Source organism: Lacerta agilis, chromosome 1 (genome assembly GCF_009819535.1).
Source record: "Lacerta agilis isolate rLacAgi1 chromosome 1, rLacAgi1.pri, whole genome shotgun sequence".
NCBI classification, from domain to species: domain Eukaryota; kingdom Metazoa; phylum Chordata; class Lepidosauria; order Squamata; family Lacertidae; genus Lacerta; species Lacerta agilis.
In genome coordinates, this window is record NC_046312.1 from 64,227,004 (window position 1) to 64,245,433 (window position 18,430).

Consider the following 18,430-nt stretch of genomic DNA (forward strand, 5'->3'; position numbering starts at 1 on the left):
TGTAGATCGACACAAACCTGTCCTCTTTGTGGAGCAGCTCACTGACCATTTGATCATGAGAAGAACGTCAACTTTAACTGTTTCATCCTACATCCTGACATCCTACATAAAAACTTCAATATAGGCTCAGGGATGTAGGAAGGGGGGCAGAGGGGGGTGGAGCGCCCCGGGTGCCACTCTGGGAGGGGCGACAAGATGGCCTCTGCCTCCCCCCAGATGTAGAGCAGCCGAGGGTGGCGCGTCTGCTGCTCGTGCGCATATGCGGCATCCCATACGGTTGCCAGAAAACCCACATTTCCCCCTCAGAGCTACAGTTTTAGAGTGGTTTAACCATCAATTCCTCTCTACAGGAAACTCTGGAAATTGTAGATCTGTGAGGCAAATGGGGGTTAACCCTTAACAAACTACAGCTCCCAGAATTCTTTGGGGGAAACTATGACAATTTAAAGTGGTATCATAGTGCTTTAAATATGTGGTGTGAGTGTGGTCCATATGCATCTGATTCAACCTTTAAAGAAAGATGCTTCTCCAATCTTTTAACAAAAATAGCCGTTTTTCTTTAGCTCCTCCCCTTGATTTTAGAGAAATCTATTTCCCACCCCACCCCCGGATTCTAACTAAATGTTCCTTTCTGTGTTTGCCACTGCTGCTTTTTATCTTGTCATCAGTGGACATAGTGAGTCGCTCTTGTCCCTCTTTTTTAGTTACATTTAAATATTTGAAAAGTGACAACACTGTCCCACGCTCACACTCTAATCTCCCTTTCTTTTAGCTAAACAGACCAATTTCATTCATTCTGTCAAAATGGAATTCAATATGATTTATCATCTTCCTAGGTCTTTGTGGAAGCTTTTGCAGCTTGTCAACATCTTTATATAACTGTGATAGAAGACAAAGTTTCAAAGGAGGCATTGCTAGTACTAAGCAGAACCCCAGTGCTAAGCCTGGGAACTAATATTTCTGTTAATACAACTGCCCTTTCTTTGTTGCCTCAATCTATCCTGGACAATAACTCAAGAAGAATATAGGTTTACTGTCAAAGCAAAATCCTGTGTTTTCTTTATGTGTTTTGTGTAACGAAAGCAGGGAACCTGTGACATGCTAAATGTTGTTGGGCTCGAAGTCCCACCCATCCCAGCCAACATGGCCATTGGTCAGCGATGGTGGAAGTTTCAGGTCAAAAGCAACTGCTGCACTACAGGTTCCACATCCCTGCTTTAAACATTAGTCAATTGAATGACTTTCAGGTTGCTCTAATATATACCCCTAGTGATGTTTAGAGCTAAAGTACAGCAGACTGGTGTTTGAACTGGCATGGCAGGAAGTATGCCTCTGTAGAAGTAAAGCATATTGACTGACTTATAAACAGAGATGTTAGATAGTAGTAAAATATGGCCAAATTGTGTTCAAATCATGTTCACTATCTACAACAACCTCTAAATCAAACTTAGAAAGCAACAGGGGTGGAGGGATCCACAGCAGAGCATCTATGGCCCTGCTGGCTCACAGAAGTCAGGGCAGGAGTTGGAGGACGGATTTTTTTGCTTGCCTTTCCCTCTCCCCATGGGGAAACCAATAGGAGGGACGTTAACTATGTCAGCTTCAGGCTGGTGTAGTTAAGGGGTGCTGCTGGGCCACCTCTGAGATGCCTCTAGCACACCTCACTGGCAGCATTCCCATGCCAGGAGGCATTCCAAAGGTACGCTGGAGGTTTTCAGGGTGCCTTACTGTTGAAGAGGCACAAACATCTCAACCAGCCTTCAGCAGTGATTAAGATTGCTCTCTTTGACACTCCGGTTTTTTTTTAATCCTTCCTTTAGATCAAGGGTAGCCAACATGCTGCCCTGCAGGTATTGATGGACTCCAACTCCCATCAACCCCAGCCATCATAGCAAAAGACCAGGAATGATGGAAGTTGTAGTCCAGCAGCATCAGGAGGTCACCATGCTGACTCTTCCTGGTTTAGTTACAGGTCATTCTTCCACCATTGTTCCAAAGTGAACCAACCTTGCATTTGCTAAAATTGTTGCCTTCCCCCCCCTTTGGTTATTAGAACTTTTCTGCTTACAGTAACTCCCAGTATAACCGCAATTGGTCTTCCTCATTGTTTACACACAATTTCAGTTTTTTCCAATTCTTAAATCTTATTAACAAGATTTAATATTATCACTAGGAGTTGATTATGGAAACGCTGAGTAAGATATGGGCTAATAATTAGTCCCTTCAGGACCCTGCTAGAAACATTTGTTTGTACTGATGTCTCAACATGAGCAATTACACTTTGAGGTGTTTAGTTAAGTCAAGTTGACAGTCCACCCAAAATGTGAGCCCTGCTTTTTTATTTTAACAAAGGTTTGGTTAGAAACAGTGCAATATAGCGCTGAGTCACATTTCTTCATATAACCAAGCCATGATTGCTTTTCTCAAACCAATAGTTAGTTTATTTGACATGCCCTCTTTTGTAAGAAAAAAGTGCAGGCTGGTGTAAATTCACGCATAATAGAGTTCTGTGAATATAGTCATACCTTGGATCCTGAACGCCTTGTGAATCGAATGGTTTGGCTCCTGAAGACCACAAACCCAGAAGTGAGTGTTTTGGTTTACGAACGTTCTTTGGAACCCAAACGTCTGACAGGGCTTCCACGGATTCCGATTGGCTGTAGGAGCTTCCTGCATTGGAAGCCATGCCTTGGTTCCCGAACATTTTGGAAGTCAAACAGACTTCTGGAACGGATTCTGTTTGACATCCAAGGTACCACTGTACAGTGCAAAGCAGACCAGCTTGGCAGTGTGATGGCACCCTCTTGTTTGTCCTTGGTGCTGAGTCATGTGAAGTGGTTTTCTGCTTCCAGTTGGAGTATCAGCAGAAATAAGTTGGTGGAGTTACAATTTGCTAGTCTGATAGGGATCAGCGGGTGTCGGGGTTAGCAAGAAGTAGGGGCAGGGACTGTATGACTGTAAGGGAGCAGGTTTCACAACTGGCTCTGGACTACCAGGCATGCTGTGGAGCAACGTCACATCAAAGCCGTCAGAGAGTCAAACATCTGTTTTGCAACATGTAGAGTAACTTTTGGAAACAAGTTATATCAGATAAAAAGAACTTCTTGAAAAAATAACATGCTCCTAACTTTAAATAATTGCTTTTATTCTGTATGATCATCTGATTGTGAACAGTGAAAGGAAATACAAAGGGGTTTATGAATTATTTTAAATTGGTTAGTACTCATCAGAACAAACCAAGATTCTGAATGGCCTTCATTGTAGTAAAATTCTTTTTAAAAATGTTGCCACAGGTATCATAATTGCAGCAGGTCTTTACAGTAAAAAGTAATGTTTAAAATGTTATTTAAAAGTAAAATTATGAATATATTTGGAACACAAAATTATTACATATGTCTATTTCATTGAAATAACTTTTGCCTTCAGAGTGTGACAGCAAGTTAAGATTTAAATTAGCTTTAAACTAAAGCAGCTTTTATATATTGAGTATTATTCTTCAAATGAAGCAGAAATCTATATAATTGTCATTTATAGAACTCTTCATTTTTATTATCTATTATCTTCTAGACTTTAGTTGCACATTCAGAAATTAAAATGTCATTACCGGATAGAGGTTGTGGAGATTTTTTAATGGTGTGGGAGGAGAAATTCTGTCATTTTAGATTTAAACAATGCAAAAATTATTCCGAGGAAAAATTGTTATAGACTCTATAAGACATTGTTTCAAGTTACTGAAGTAGATTTGAGCAGAGCTGCCAATGATTGTCCGAAGATCTTATCAGGGACCCTAGCGTAGCCTGCAGCTCCTGTGTCACACATATTGCTGAATTATCTCTGTTCTTCATGGCTAAGAGAAGCATATGGTGCATAAATATATCTGCTATCCATGATGGAGCTCACCTTTTCAATTATTGCCCTTTTGTGTATTTTTACTTCTTGTGTTGTGCTTCTGAAGCAGTTGTAGCTTGGATTGTATTAGCCTGAAGACTGCAAGGCATTCCAAGGTTCAATGGCCCATGGAGGCATCTCAGACAGATAATATGTGTTATTAAATATTTGAAATTTCTCATTTCTCGGTGAACAATAGGATTTAGGTCCACTGATGTAGTATTAAACACCCTGAATTGGCAATTATGGGTTTGCTGGCAAACCACGAGCTAAGCTACATTTCCCATGTTCCATCGTTCATCCAGTCACTCCATTCCTCATGTTGTTTTGGTACAGTCTGAACACAGGGATTTCTGTCCAGTGTATAAATTGAATAACTGTGAGGCCTCCCTTAATACCCAGCCAGGATTCATCTCCAGAAGTCAAAGTGTCTGCCCACATCTAAAGTGCAGAACATCATGTTCTTGCTAAGTGTTATTTAGCAATGTAACATCCAATAACCTGAATGGCATCCAAAATTACTTTTTTGAAAGGAAAGCCCGGACTCCTATGTGCAATCTTGGCAGCAAGTGTTCTCTTTGGGGCTTAACTTTATATTAGATTCCTAAAGAGTGAGCATAGGTGTGATATCCATCTACTAAAATGTTGTCTGGATCTTCATTTGAGAATATAAAGCTTTTGCAAGCAGGAGTCCACAGTCATAAGGAAAAGTTTTGAGGGAGACTTTTAGAAATTGTCAATTAACTGAAATTGTCAAGTTTTCTCCTTAAATGCTGAGATTTCATTTATTTGGAAACTGCCTTTAACTTGGTCATTAACAAAACAATAGGGCTCCCCCTACAAAATAAAATAATTTAAACTAAATAACTGCTGACACTGAAGTGTATTTAAAATTAGCTGCAGTCAATAAGGCTGTATGGTTTCATTTCAGCAAACTTAAGGCATAGAGCCACATGGGGCCAATGAGGTTGGCTGATTTATAAGGGGAAGGAGAAAAATGTGCAGGACAAATCAGCAAAAATAAAAGAATGGGAATTATGTCACTGAAGGCCTAATGGGGAGTAAAACACCACAAAAATACTGAAAGATTTGAAAGCTTCCTCTGAGCCATGGGAACCAGTGACAAAAGTTCAAATCTTCTCTTAAAAGTACTGGTCCAGCTTGATTAGGTTAAGGTAAAAGGTAAAGGACCCCTGGACAGTTAAATCCAGTCAAATTCAACTACCATATGGGGTACAGTGCTAATCTCCACTGTTAGCTTTCCAGCATGACTAAACCGCTTCTGGCGCAACAGAGCAGCGTAATGGAAGCCAGAGTGCATGGAAACGCCATTTACCTTTCTACCACAGTAGTACCTATTTATCTACTTGTGCTGGTATGCTTTCGAACTGCTAGGTTGGCAGGAGCTTGAACAATGCAACAGGAGCTCACCCCGGCGTGCAGATTTGAACTGCTGACCTTGCGATCAGCAAGCTCAAGATGCTCAGTAGTTTAGACCACAGCACCATCCGTGTCCCTTCAGCTTGATTAGGTACCCTATCAGTTTGATTAGGTACCCTATCAAGATGCAAAAATCCTGCCCCACAAAATACTTGATCTGTAGCTGATTGTAGCAAGTAGAAAATGTATACACTTAAGCCATATAGGATGAACTAAGGTCTGAGTGAAGAATCCTTGTCTAAAGAGAATTAAACAGATTCATAGAGGATGTGACTATCCATGGCTACTAGCCATGATGGCTAATACAACCCCCAGGCTTGGAGGTAGTACCTTTCTGAATACCACTTAAGGGGAATCTTAAGTGGGGAGAGTGTTGTCGCACCTAGGTCTTGTTTTCAGGTGTCCCATGCACATCTGGTTGACCACTGTGAGAATATGATGCTGGGCTAGATAGGCCTTCGGCTTGACCCACCAGAGTTCTTCTGTTCTTTTGATGAAGAGCAGTGGAATGAGTTTGGCTCAGATAGTCTTCCAAGGTTATCTGTTAAATATTGTCCAGGTTTTCATGTGCTCTGCAGTTTGAAGGACTTTTATGTCTCTGAAAGCCAGCCCACATCTCTGTGTGTCAACATCTGGATTAGCCGTAAAACAAATCAGTACACTGCACAAATTGGGCACCAGTTACAACACATATTTTGGGGAGGTTGTGGAGGCAATGAACCACTCACTAGTAGCTGGAAACTGCAGGAGCAGAGAGTGCTGTTGCACAAAGTCCTCTGCACAGGTTTCCTACAGGTATCTGGTTGGCCATTGTGAGAACAGGATTCTGGACTAGATGGGCCACTGGCCTGATCCAGCAGGCTCTTTTTATATTCTTAACATCAGTTGTTGCCTTTGGATGTTGCCATTTTTAGCTTAAGGACTAGGTTTAAATTATTATTATTCGCAAGTAGAAAATTGCAACTGTACATGTGGCAAGCTGATTCTTGGGAGCAGGATGTTCAAATCATTTGAGGGGTAGGAAATCCACCAATCCCTTATAGCTCCAATCAGTACACATATTCTACACTTTCTCCTAGGTTTCTGTAAGGTGTACACATTATGAAATAAATCAAAACTGGGGGGAAAACGAATTAGGCTTAAAATACTGAATCTGAGGGAATGCAAGTGTATGAAAGTATTTTTAAAGTATGTGAATACAAATGAAACAGTGATTCATAAGATAGTGTCATCTTCCACAGTACATATGATTTTGTTTTGCACTTCCTTCACTGCCCTGAGGTAGGAGTGTCACAAACAGAATTTCAACCTTTTAATGAAAAAAAATTCTTCAGCCATGGAGACAGTCACATATGCAATCTCTCATCTGACATCTAAGCTCAAAGCTTGGATGCCCTTATATTCCTATATTATTAAGCAAAGTGGTTAGCATTAGAGAGAAAAAGAGAGACCCCCCCCCCTCCTAGATGTAAAGGCATAAAAATGAAACTGCCTAAAGTTAATATATACACATCCTGATCTAGGGAACTGTGAGCAAAGGAGAGGTCTCAACGTGTTTCTAAAGGAAAACAATTAGGGAAAGGAGCCAAATAAACACTGCAAGAATTCTGGCAGCATTAGTAGAGAGAGGGACTGGGTATGGAAGCCGAGCCCCTGTTCCTACATTCACAAGGGCTGTAGCTCAGTGGTGGAGGATCAGAAGGTCCCCAATTCAACCCCTGGCATCTCCAGGTAGTGTTGAAAGAGGCCTTGGAGAGCCTCTGCCTATCACTGTAGACATTATTGAACTAGACAGACCAATCAACTGACTGAATACAAGGCAGCTCAACATAAAGCTTCAAGAGACCGAATAGTATGCCGGAGGAAAAAGACAAGTCCATTCACACCTACTGTGCAAGTAACCTTTGTGAGAGTCTCAGCATGAGCATTCAGTCTCACAGAGAAACTGCCTATTGGATGGGTCACCAGTTCTCCAGTCTCTCATGATTCTTCACCATTAGCCATGTTGGCTGAGGGTTATGGGGGCTGGGGTAAAAAAACATTTGAAGTGCAGCAGGTTGGACAAGGCCAGTTTATCAGATCAAAAATGGGGAAATAAGTCAAATAAGTGGGGTCTCCAAGCAATTGCCTATTTTTATGAGGAACCCAGAGAATGGGGGTGGGGTGGGTGGGCTGCTCCTCTACTATGGTATGATACCTTCTGTATTGATCTTTCTCATTTCACAGGTGGACAGCACAAACCACCTGCTGATTGATACAAGTGATGGCATTACCAGCCTCCTAACAAAGTGGGTCTCACTTACCAAGAAGGGAGGGGCAAGCACAGGCAGCTTGGCCTGGTTCAGTGCTCCACACACCTTCCTCTCCTCTCTCCCTCTCAGTAAGCGCTAGCAACTTGCTGTGTCAGGAAGCAAGAGAGAAGCAATATCCTCTGGATATTGCCGATACACAGGTGCTGTGGGAACACTGTGCATGCATCTCAGGCACAGAAGTGCAGGGTTCTCCTCTTCCTCGGCCATCAGAGGCTGTTAGTTATGTTGAGCAGCCCTGTTTTGGTGCCTGCCCTGTGGAAAACCCTCCCATCAGATGTCAAGGAAATAAGCAACTATCTGACTTTTAGAAGATATCTGAAGGCAGCCCTGTTTAGGGAAGTTTTTAATGTTTGATGTTTTATCGTGTTTTTAATATTCTGTTGGGAGCCACCCAGAGCGGCTGGGGAAACCCAGCCAGATGGACGGGGTATAAATAAATTATTATTATTATTATTATTATTATTATTATTATTATTATTATTACAATATGTTGCTTTCAGCTTCAAGTGTTTTGCTGAGCAGCAATAGCAGAAGATGGCTGTTTTGTTCTGCTTTTGGGCCTCCCAAGTGGCAGCTGGTTGGCCATTTGGAGAAATGGGAAGCTGGATTAGATAGAGCTTTGATCGGATCCAGCAGGACTCTTCTTCTTAGAGGTATTCTGCATGCACAGCAGAGCTCAACCAAATGTGGAAATCTTTTCCCATATATTAACGCCTGCACAACTTATGATTTGCAAAACTGAATACAGCCTGGCGGCCATGTGTAACAGGTTACCAGGGGCTTGATAAAGCTTTTGGTGCACTTTGGGATTGCAAAAAAATTGGAAGCTAAGTGATGAAGTACCTGACAGATGATAGTAACATGACTGATGGGATTTAATAAAATAAAAATCTGGTGAAACAGAAGTTGTGCACTGGTTATGCAGATCAGTTTTTTTTTCCAGACTCAACATCATCTGAAGTCTCTTTGACTTTGACACGTTTGACGAGATGTGTTAAATGTTACAATCTGTTTACTTGACAGCTCTTTGTTGTTCTTGTTCCATGCTGTCATTAAAAGTATTGATTAAATCACGCAGGTATAAACGCAGACTAAAAGGCTGTGCGTGCCCCTGCAAAATTTACTGATCAGAAAGAACAATATAATATATGCAGAACAAGCAGCCTTCCTTTCCACATGGTATATGCCAGGAAAACCACTTTTTCTTGTTCCTGTAAGTAGCCACAACTGGGAAATAAAGTACATGTCAAAACTTATTGCAAACGTTTTATGGTGCTCCTGGAATGAATAATGGTGGTGAACTCATTTCAGTGTAGTAGAATAAATGCTTCCCTTTACAGTGTAACACTACTACATGTATCTTCAAATTCAGATCCCTCATGAAATAATGAAATAAATGCTGTGCTCAGCAATTGTGTCCTGTCACTCCGTTCCCCCTTCTTCCCACTTTTGGGGAAATGTTTAGGGTATTGTTGACAGATGCTATTGAAAAGCACAAAAGGTTGCGTTAAAATGAGATCTTGGATTATTAGCACCATGGAGTGGTGAACATTACAAAAGACATTTTCAGCCACTAATAGCTTCATCTTAAAGCCAGCTTCTAATAGTCATTTTTGACTATTAGAACTTTTCTCCCCCTCCCATACTATCCTCAGATTTGTTCCATGAGGTTGAGGGAACCCCCAGAAGGGGTACACTCCCATTGTGCACACTCCCATTGTGCAATGAGAAATCCTTGCACTGCTGGAAGCAGTGACTTAATGCTATGTCAAATACAACCCCCAATAGCCATCTTCAAATATTTAAAGAAATGTCTCACAGAAGATGGAATGGACTTGTTCTCTGAAAATTGCAGAAAGGCAGATTTCGGGTGTACATTAAGAGAAATGTCTTAATGACATGAGCTGTCCAACAGTGGAAAATAGTGCCTCTGGAGGTGGTGGGCTCTGAAGGTATTTAAGGAGAGGATGTGCAGCTGTCTGTCAGGGATAATGTATTCTGCATTACATATGCTGCAACAAGGAGGGGCTGGGGCTGGGGCTGGATGGTGTTCAGAGACCCTTCCCATTCTTTATGTCTTACATAATGAAATATTTGCAGGGTAAACTATTTCTCTTTGCAGAAGAAATTGTGTGGTTTGTGGAGACTAGAATGCTAACAAGTTTACAATGAATTGCATTATAATAGCTGAATATTTTGTGTGTGTGTGTGTGTGTGTGTGTGTTTAAAAAACCATGCTCCTTTGGGAAATTTACTTAATAGTTCAGATTGTTCTTATTTAGTTCTTTAATTTTTGTCAATGGATGTTCCGTGGAGTTTTGTCTAGTTGAAATTTTAAAGCATGGTGCTTATGGTTCAGAGAATTGAAATAGTTGCAATTACCTGTGCACAGCAGCTGATGCCCATTTAGAATATTTATGCTGTAAATGCCAGTTTGAAAATAACACTGTTAAGCTGATTTGTCACAAAAGCTTTGAAAGCCTGGAGAATGGCCACCTGCTCACAGAATGTAGAACAGTAAAGTGGTATTAATTAAAGTGGTTGGATTTAAATGCAGTTAGTGTTTCCACCAGTAGCAGGGCTTCCAATGTTGTGGCTCCTTTAAGGCCACTTGAGATAAGATGGTTCCCCAACAATCTACTCTTTCAGAAGCATGCGTCAGACATTTTTATCTACCCAAACCTGTTCTGAATTCCCAGCAACTGCATTCAGAGTTAGGGAAGTAACAAGGCACCATTTTCTGTTCTGCCCTATATTAATCACACGTAGCACTGCTTCTGTTCTGCTGCAGTTCGTCTTCTGCCACATAGTACGTTATTTGCCTCACTTTCCACTGTAGCAAAATTACATAACTTACATATTTTACATAATTAATTACATAAATGACATTATCACTACATTATTCTACTTCATTCATTTCAGTGCTGAGGAGATGCAATACAAGTGAGGAGGGAGGGGAAAGTAATCAATTAGCTTAGCACTTCAGCTGTGTTTCTTTGAAGGTTGTATACACGTTGGACATTTTGCATTCCTATAGTGTGCTTTTTCCCATTGTTCGTGTTAGACAGTTGCAAATGCCATTAACCCCAGAGGTAATATACGCTGTGGTTTAAACCACTGAGCCTCTTGGGCTTGCTGATCAGAAGGTCGGCGGTTCAAATCCCCGCAACGGGGTGAGTTCCTGTTGCTCAATCCTAGCTCCTGCCAACCTAGCAGTTCGAAAGCACACCAGTGCAAGTAGATAAATAGGTACCGCTCCAGTGGGAAGGTAAACGCTGTTTCCATGCACTGCTCTGGTTTCGGTGTTCCATTGCACCAGAAGCGGCTTAGTCATGCTGGCCACATGAACCGGAAAAACTGTCTGCGGGCAAACGCCGACTCCCTCGGCCTGTAAAGTGAGATGAGTGCTGCAACCCCAGAGTCGTCTGTGACTGGACTTAACTGTCAGGGATCCTTTACCTTTACTTTTTTTAACTTTTTTATAATAACATCTCACAGAGCTACAATTCCCAGTGTTCCCTCAGAAGAGGGATTTATTATTAAACCCCTCTGGTTTCGCAATTCCCAGAGTGATTTAACAATCAATCCCTTCTCCCAGGGAGCTCAACCAGTGAGCTTGAGATCAATACCAGAAAAGGTTCTAGAACATATTATTAAACAGTTGGTCTGTGAGCACTTAGAATAGGATGCTGCGATTGCTAAGACCCAGCATGGGTTTTTCAAAAGTCATGCCAGACAAATCTCTCTCTTTTTTTTTTTTTTTTGAGTTACAAGATTGCTGAATCAGGGGGCTACAACCGTGGAACAGACTCCCACAAGAGGTGGTGGACTCTCCTTCCTTGGAGGTTTTAAGGAGAGGTTGGATGGCCATCTGTCATATATGATCTACTGCAGCTGAGATTCCTGCATTGCAGGGTGTTGATGGTACTCAGAATACCTTCCAACTCTAGAATTCTAGGATTCTGGAAACTGTAGCTCTGTGCGAGGACTAGGCGTCTCCTAACCAATCTCAGAACCCTTAACAAACTACAAGTCATGCTTTAAATGTATGCTGTGGATATGGCCTAAATGCTTCTTTAAAAATACTAATCAGATATTAATCCCCACTGCCACATGCACACACACACCTTCTTTGTGTTCCTGAATCAAAGGAGTTCTTATACTTGTCATACAGGCATTAGGACACTGTTTACCGAGTCCACACATCTTTAAAAAGGCAGAAATAGATTTAAGGGGCTTTGGTATCTTCGGTGAAATGAAAAAGTAGTTTATGTAGTGTCTGTCAAGGGGAAATTGATTCCCTATTTATAGGGGAAAGAAATGCAAAAACTTGTACGTTCGAAATGATTGAGTTGCTGAGGAGGTAATTCCATCTCTGTCCATAGACGTCACTATATAACTATTGATTTCACTCCAAGCACATCTATAATCTTCATTTATGATGAAGGGTGGTTTTTCAAGTGCCACCATTTTCCAAATGTCAGGTTATAAGAGCATCCCCATTCTGCCTGAGGAAATCATTGTCATATAAATGAAGTTGTATGGAGAGTCAAATGGGCAAAAACCAGCCTATGTAAACTTTCCAATAGAAACGTACTTGCAGCTGTTTACTCTGTGGAAGATTGGAATTAGGCCAGTGTCACATGCATAGAGGGCAAGATTGCAATCCACACCCCATCTGAGCTAAACAACAACAATAACAACAACAACAACAAGCAGAAGGCCCACATGATGTGTCTCTGCATGATTTCAGATTTCAGGTGGGGGATTGAAATCATGTCAAGACCAGTGGCAGAGGAAGGGGGACGGTCCACCCCGGGTGCCATCTCTGAGGGGGATAAGAAGAAGGCATCCCACTGCCGCAAGCGGAGAACTGCGCCACCACCGCTGCAGCTGCGAACGGAGGATCTCGCTGCCATCCATATGGCGCTCGAGCAGTATCAGTATTGTCAGTATTGGCACTACATGTGTGCCGTATGTAACGGCACCATGTATGCGCCGCCGAGTGGTTTGCCCCGCCCTTCGACACCCCACACCAGGTGCCAGAGAGCCTTCCTTTGCCCCTGGTCAAGGTCTCACATAAAATGCTCCCTAGAGCATGTTAGGTGAAAAACTAGCCTACAGTCTGCTTCCTGATGTGCTGATTTTGTAGCTGATCAGATCTTTGTGTATTCACTCCATGCTGTCTGGAATGGTACAGCGCAGGAACAGGGTCCTCACGTGTGGTTTCAGTTGAAATCAAATATTTGCAATGAAACTAAGGGAACTAGGCATCATCTAGTTCAGTGCATGGTAATGTTCATACAGCAGTAGTCAAAATTCACATTATTTATTTTTAAACACCATAAGACAAAGAGCAGAATAAACCATTCAAAGTTTTGTTGAGAAACCTTAGGGCAGGAGAAGCGAAAGACAAGCAACAAAACACACACACCCCACTAGGGACTAGGGGAGAAATTAGATTCACTTCTTCATTAAAGGTGAATTTGCAGTTTATGAAACTATATGCAAACCAAAACACAGCCACCCTTCAAAATTCACATTTCTCTGCTTTCAGGTCTACTGCAAATACTGGGGTAAAGGTGCATATGTTGTAGGTAATAACATACAGAAATGTAAAGTGCTCTACAAAAATGTATATATTAGGCAAAATTGCACACAAACACATGCATATTAGGAGAAATTTGGACTATAAGAAATATTCACAGACTGATGCGGAAATGTGGAGAACTGAACTTGGAAGACAGAGCAATTGAGAGAACCCAAAATGCACTGATCCATCCATCCCTAACCTCCACACACACCCCTCCTCTTCCTTAGCTGACTGAACACTAGTGGCTAGACAAGTGGCAACACAGTTGGAAATGAGTTTTTTGCCCTTTCCACCCAACTTCTGCCTTGGCACACTGGTGTGCTGAAACACAGTGTGTCCACACACTCAGGCCTGGTGATTATTGGAAATGGAGTCCTTCTGAGGTCTACAGCAGTGGCATTGCATGAGTCACTTGGTCCATTGTGCACACAGACAGGCTTAAGCCCAGGATGCCAGGTAAGATGCTCAAGAGCATTCCTCTCTCTAGGCCTGCCATTGCTGCTCCACACCTCCCTGCCAGACTTGTGAGGAAGATGGATAAAGAGGCGACTGGCAGCCTTACAGGGGAGTTGGGGAAGGCATTTGGGGAGTCATTGATTGGCATGGAGGGTGCTTTGAAAAATGCAGGCTGCTGCGCATGCTTTTGGTTGGGAATTAAAAGATCATATTTTGTTTGAGTTGGATCCTCTGAGCGTCACACAGAAGACGAACCTCTCCAGCATCCCTACTGCTTGATCACTGATGATGTAGGGCCACAATCAGAAGAAATTTTTTCCACATATTTACCAGCTCGTGGGGCCTTCTGTGCCATTTTCTGCACCTAGTCTTTTGCTTTGATGTGAAAGGAGGCTTTGTCTGGTGCCAAAAGAAAAAGGGCTCAGTGCACAGAAACAGGGGACTGGGCTGGCTTGTCACATATGAGCTGCCATCTATTGTTTTCACCATCATGTAATGCTTACTAAACAACACTGTACCTGCTATACCTTTTATATATGTTGGAAGCCGCCCAGAAAGGCTGGGGCAACCTAGTCAGATGGGTGGAGTACAAATAAATTATTATTATTATTATTATTAACTTGCTTTGCATATGTGAACTGATCACTTGATCAGGCAAAAGCCTTTCTGAAGCAACTACCTGAAAACTATATTCTCTCGTTGATATAATTAGCACCGTCTTCTGAATCTACAGAGCCAGATTTTCAACAGAATAGGATAGAATGCTGTATCATCATTGATTCTGGATGCCCCGATTCCCCCCCTCCCCCCATCTCTTCATTTTAACTCTCCTCAGCTGGGAACTTGTTTAGCTTGCCTTAATGAAAGCAGCATATTAACTCGGCATCAAAAATTAATTATTTCAAGCTGGCGTTTTAGGATGAGTAGAGCAAATCCCAAACACCAGGAGGAGCCAGAGAAGTTTCACAAGCTTTTAGCGCCACACGTTTGCTTTCCCCCCCTTCTTGGCGAGGGAGCGAGAGAGAGGAAAGTAATGACAATAGCAAAAGCGGCCTGTGCAAAATTGATTTCCCTAAACTGGGGCATATGTGGATTAGAGCTAGCCTGAGGTAGCAGAGTCATTTCTGTCAAGCAGGGGATGGCAAGATTATCACTAACCTGAAAGGACAGCTCAGTAGGAGCTGCCAATTACACGCAATGTATGGTGTGTGGGTTTTTCCTTTAATTGGGGAATCGCTTAAAAAAAAAAAGACAACAGAGAAATCATAGGAATGAGTAGTGAACATCATATCCCCTTCAACAATCTATGGGAGAGAGTCCTGCAGGAGACTGTGGGTAGGGACAGGAACTTGAAAGATATTTCTTTGTACACCAAAGCCTCATTAAAACTGATCCTCTGGTTTTGTTTTGAGCTTTATTACACAACACACAATTTCAGAATTGCTGTATCAGGAATTCTTATAAGCTTCAAGGAAGTGGGGGAGGAGGGGCACCTTTATTCACTCCTCAGCCCCACACAGGTGCGATATATTCTCATTGCTTTTATGAGATTGAGTCAGCTGACAAGGAATGAGGATAAAATCGCTCTCTTTTCTTCTATTTAAGAGAAGCAGCAATGTGTCTTTTATTGATTATGTTTTCATAGAAATGGTCCCTTGGAATTTAGAAAGAATCCTTCATGCCGTTTCCAGTTCTGTTGGCAAAAATAATAATATTGGCATATAAGTTTGAAATCCCTGAAACTAATCATTGTGTAGAATTCCCCTGTGCTCGCTCGCTTGCTCTCTCACACACACTTCCACAATATAGCTTTATTGTCTAATGCCCCTGACTAGTTGGTGTGCACAGAGCAATATCTTTTGTTAATCAAAGGTAACAGTTACTCCAACATTTGGGCTCTAAAGGTATAGGGCATGGGAGACCCAGGTTGAAACCTCCACTTAGCTATCAAGCTCACTGGAGTCACTACCTCAGCCTCACCTACCTCACAGGGTTGTTGTGAGGATGACGAATGGGGGGAAACCATATATACAATTTTCAGGTCACATATAAATAAACACGAATGTGTTCATCTATGCAAATATACTCTATACAACAGACCACATGGCATTTTCCCTATTTACCAAACTGATTTACTGTTATATAGTGTGGCAGATCCCCTAAAGAGACGTGTGGCAGGAGCCAAAACGGTGGACAGGCTTTTAAAATACTTGCAAAATTGTACCTTGTTTGTACAGCACCACTTTGCACACTTCTGGTTACATGGTAAACCAATGGGACAGGAAAACAGAGAGAGCAGAGCAGTAGTTCCTTTTTGTGAATGCCATCATTTTACATGAGGCTGGTTTATTTGCGAAGAAAAGAATTCTTGTTTAGAGAAGGGTAACATTAGCCTACATCATCATCATTATTAAATCATGTAAAATGGTCCAGTTTTTTCCATTCTTGAAACAGGTACCTGAGTTTCCCTATCATGCACATCCACAACCCTCTGATAGCTTCATATTTTTTTACTTTTTTTTTAAGACATGAGGAACAGGCAACAGAGCAATGACAATGGCTGCCCTGCAGCCTTTATATCCTGTGTTGATTGTACTCTGTTCTGGGTTATCCTTCGGAGCTCATGGGCTAAGATGGGGAACCTGTGGCCCACCAGGACTCCAACTCTCATCAGTCCCAGCCAGCATGACCAATGATTAAGGATGAAGGGAATTAAAATCCAGCAACATCTGAAGGGCCTCAGGTTTCCCGTCCCTCACGTAAGCTTTTAAACAATGTCAGCACCACCTACATGTAGAAAACGCAATAATGTGGAAGAAGAAAAAAACTTCCTCTTCAGTTGCACCCTTGAACAGAACCCAGCAAGAAGTCTGGAACCTGCTCATGGGAAGACCATCCTTGGGGAAAGCTGTAAAGTTACATGGAGTGCCAATGCTAATGTAATTTTCCCATGAGTATGTGCCTACCGCAGGATCCATTCAAAAAGTTACCCTCGCATGTAATGAACATTAGAATCATCCCTCTGTGTCACACAAAGGAGGAAATGCACTTCCAGAATAGGAAATGCAATGATGAGCTATAGCTGCCTTCGCAGGAATTATGAGGAGCAATTTGAATTCAAGTGCCTTTTCCGCCGGTTACAAATCACTGCAGAGTGTTATTCACCATAATGCTGTCCAAACATCATTTTATTTATTGATGTTTATTGCTTCTCTTTTGCAGAGTGATGAGGTTTTGACTGTCATCAAAGCAAAAGCACAATGGCCTGCCTGGCAACCGCTAAACATGTAAGTAGGCAGAGAATTAAACCTCCCAAAAGATTTCCTTCTCCGCTGTCCTCTGAGTGAATGCTCTGAATGCCTTGCCTTCCACCAAAGTTTATCACTTTCAAAGAGCAACAGAAAAAAATCCAGTTGATTAATGAGTTTCTTTTTTATGCCATTATGTCTCTTTCCATTTATCTCTCTAACAAGGGGTGTGTTTGTTTGTTTGTTTGTTTGTTTGTGTGTGTGTGTGTGTGTGTGTTTGGAGGAGGTGAGTACTAGATTAGGAGTTTGTTTTACTTACAAGGCACTATGGACAGATCTTTGAATCCTCTTGTGCTCTCCCTTTTCTGAGCAGTGAGGATATATCTGCACTATAGACTAATACCCCGGTCTTATGCAGGCTTACTTTGAAGGAAGTCCAAATGAGTTCAATGGAACATGTCCCCATATGAATGTGTAGAGAATTGCAGCCATAAAATAGGTTAACAAAGGCAGCCTTTGTCTATTTTAAAACAAAAAAAGCAAAAAACATAGGCAGCCTTGGGAAATCCAAATCTGTGAAGATTGTGGAATCTCTAACAGGAAATTTCTAGTTTCCTTAAAAAGCTAAAATTCCCAGTTTTGGGCGTAGGGGGGAGTCCAGGTTAATTTGTGACATAACAAATGCAAGCTTGTGTTTTAGAATATGACCTATTCTGGAGGAATAATAATAATAGACTCTGACAACATCACAAAAAGTGATAGAGCAACAAACATCTGCCAATTGCCCCATCAGCTCTCCACATCAAAGATTTCCCTGGCTCCTTTGATTCTGTGCCTACTTTTGGATCTAACTCTCTGAAGCTTCCTTGGTGGTTGAGTGGGTGGAAAACTACTCTTTAGGATATGGAAGGCAACGTTGGTCAATTCAAACATGAACACAGCTTTAATTAATGAACATATGAAATAGTCATACTGTTAGTGTGCAACCCTCTCTTCTTTTCCCCCTAGTCTTCGTTTCCTGTAAAAGCCATCTCCCTTTCAAATACCAAACACACTTTCCAGAGTATAACCCTAGAAAGGACACTACAGGGTTAGGCCCCATGCTTACATGACTGGATCATTTCCTAATGTTCTTATCTTCTAGCCCATTTTCATCTCCTTCCTTCGTCACGAAATATGTTGCTTTATTCCACAGTCTTCCTCTAGTCTCAAGAGATTCTGTTTGGCTGTGTCTTTTGTGCAGTTTTCTTGTCCAAACTGGCACATTTCTAATGCCTTTTCATCAACACACTTATGCTTGATTTCGTCAGCTCTGGGGGCTGTGTACTTTGGCATTTCATGCTCCCAAGACTTTTCCTTAACTGTACAGCATCCCCCCCCCACCTTAAATTGTTCTGTGGACCAGTGGAAAATTGCCTTTTCTAAGGTTGTCATTCCAATGTTTTTCTAAAACAGCATTTAAAATAATAATAATAATAATAATAATAATAATA

The 18,430-nt window shown here is 41.7% G+C and overlaps 1 protein-coding gene across 1 annotated transcript in view; it reads left to right on the forward strand.

Annotated features, from left to right (window-relative positions):
* Window positions 1–18,430, forward strand: part of SPON1 (spondin 1) — a 271,260-nt gene that overhangs the window by 204,528 nt on the left and 48,302 nt on the right. The window contains exon 7 of the mRNA XM_033151839.1: window positions 16,912–16,976. Within this exon, the coding sequence (XP_033007730.1) occupies window positions 16,912–16,976 (65 nt within the window). The remainder of the gene's footprint in view (window positions 1–16,911; window positions 16,977–18,430) is intronic.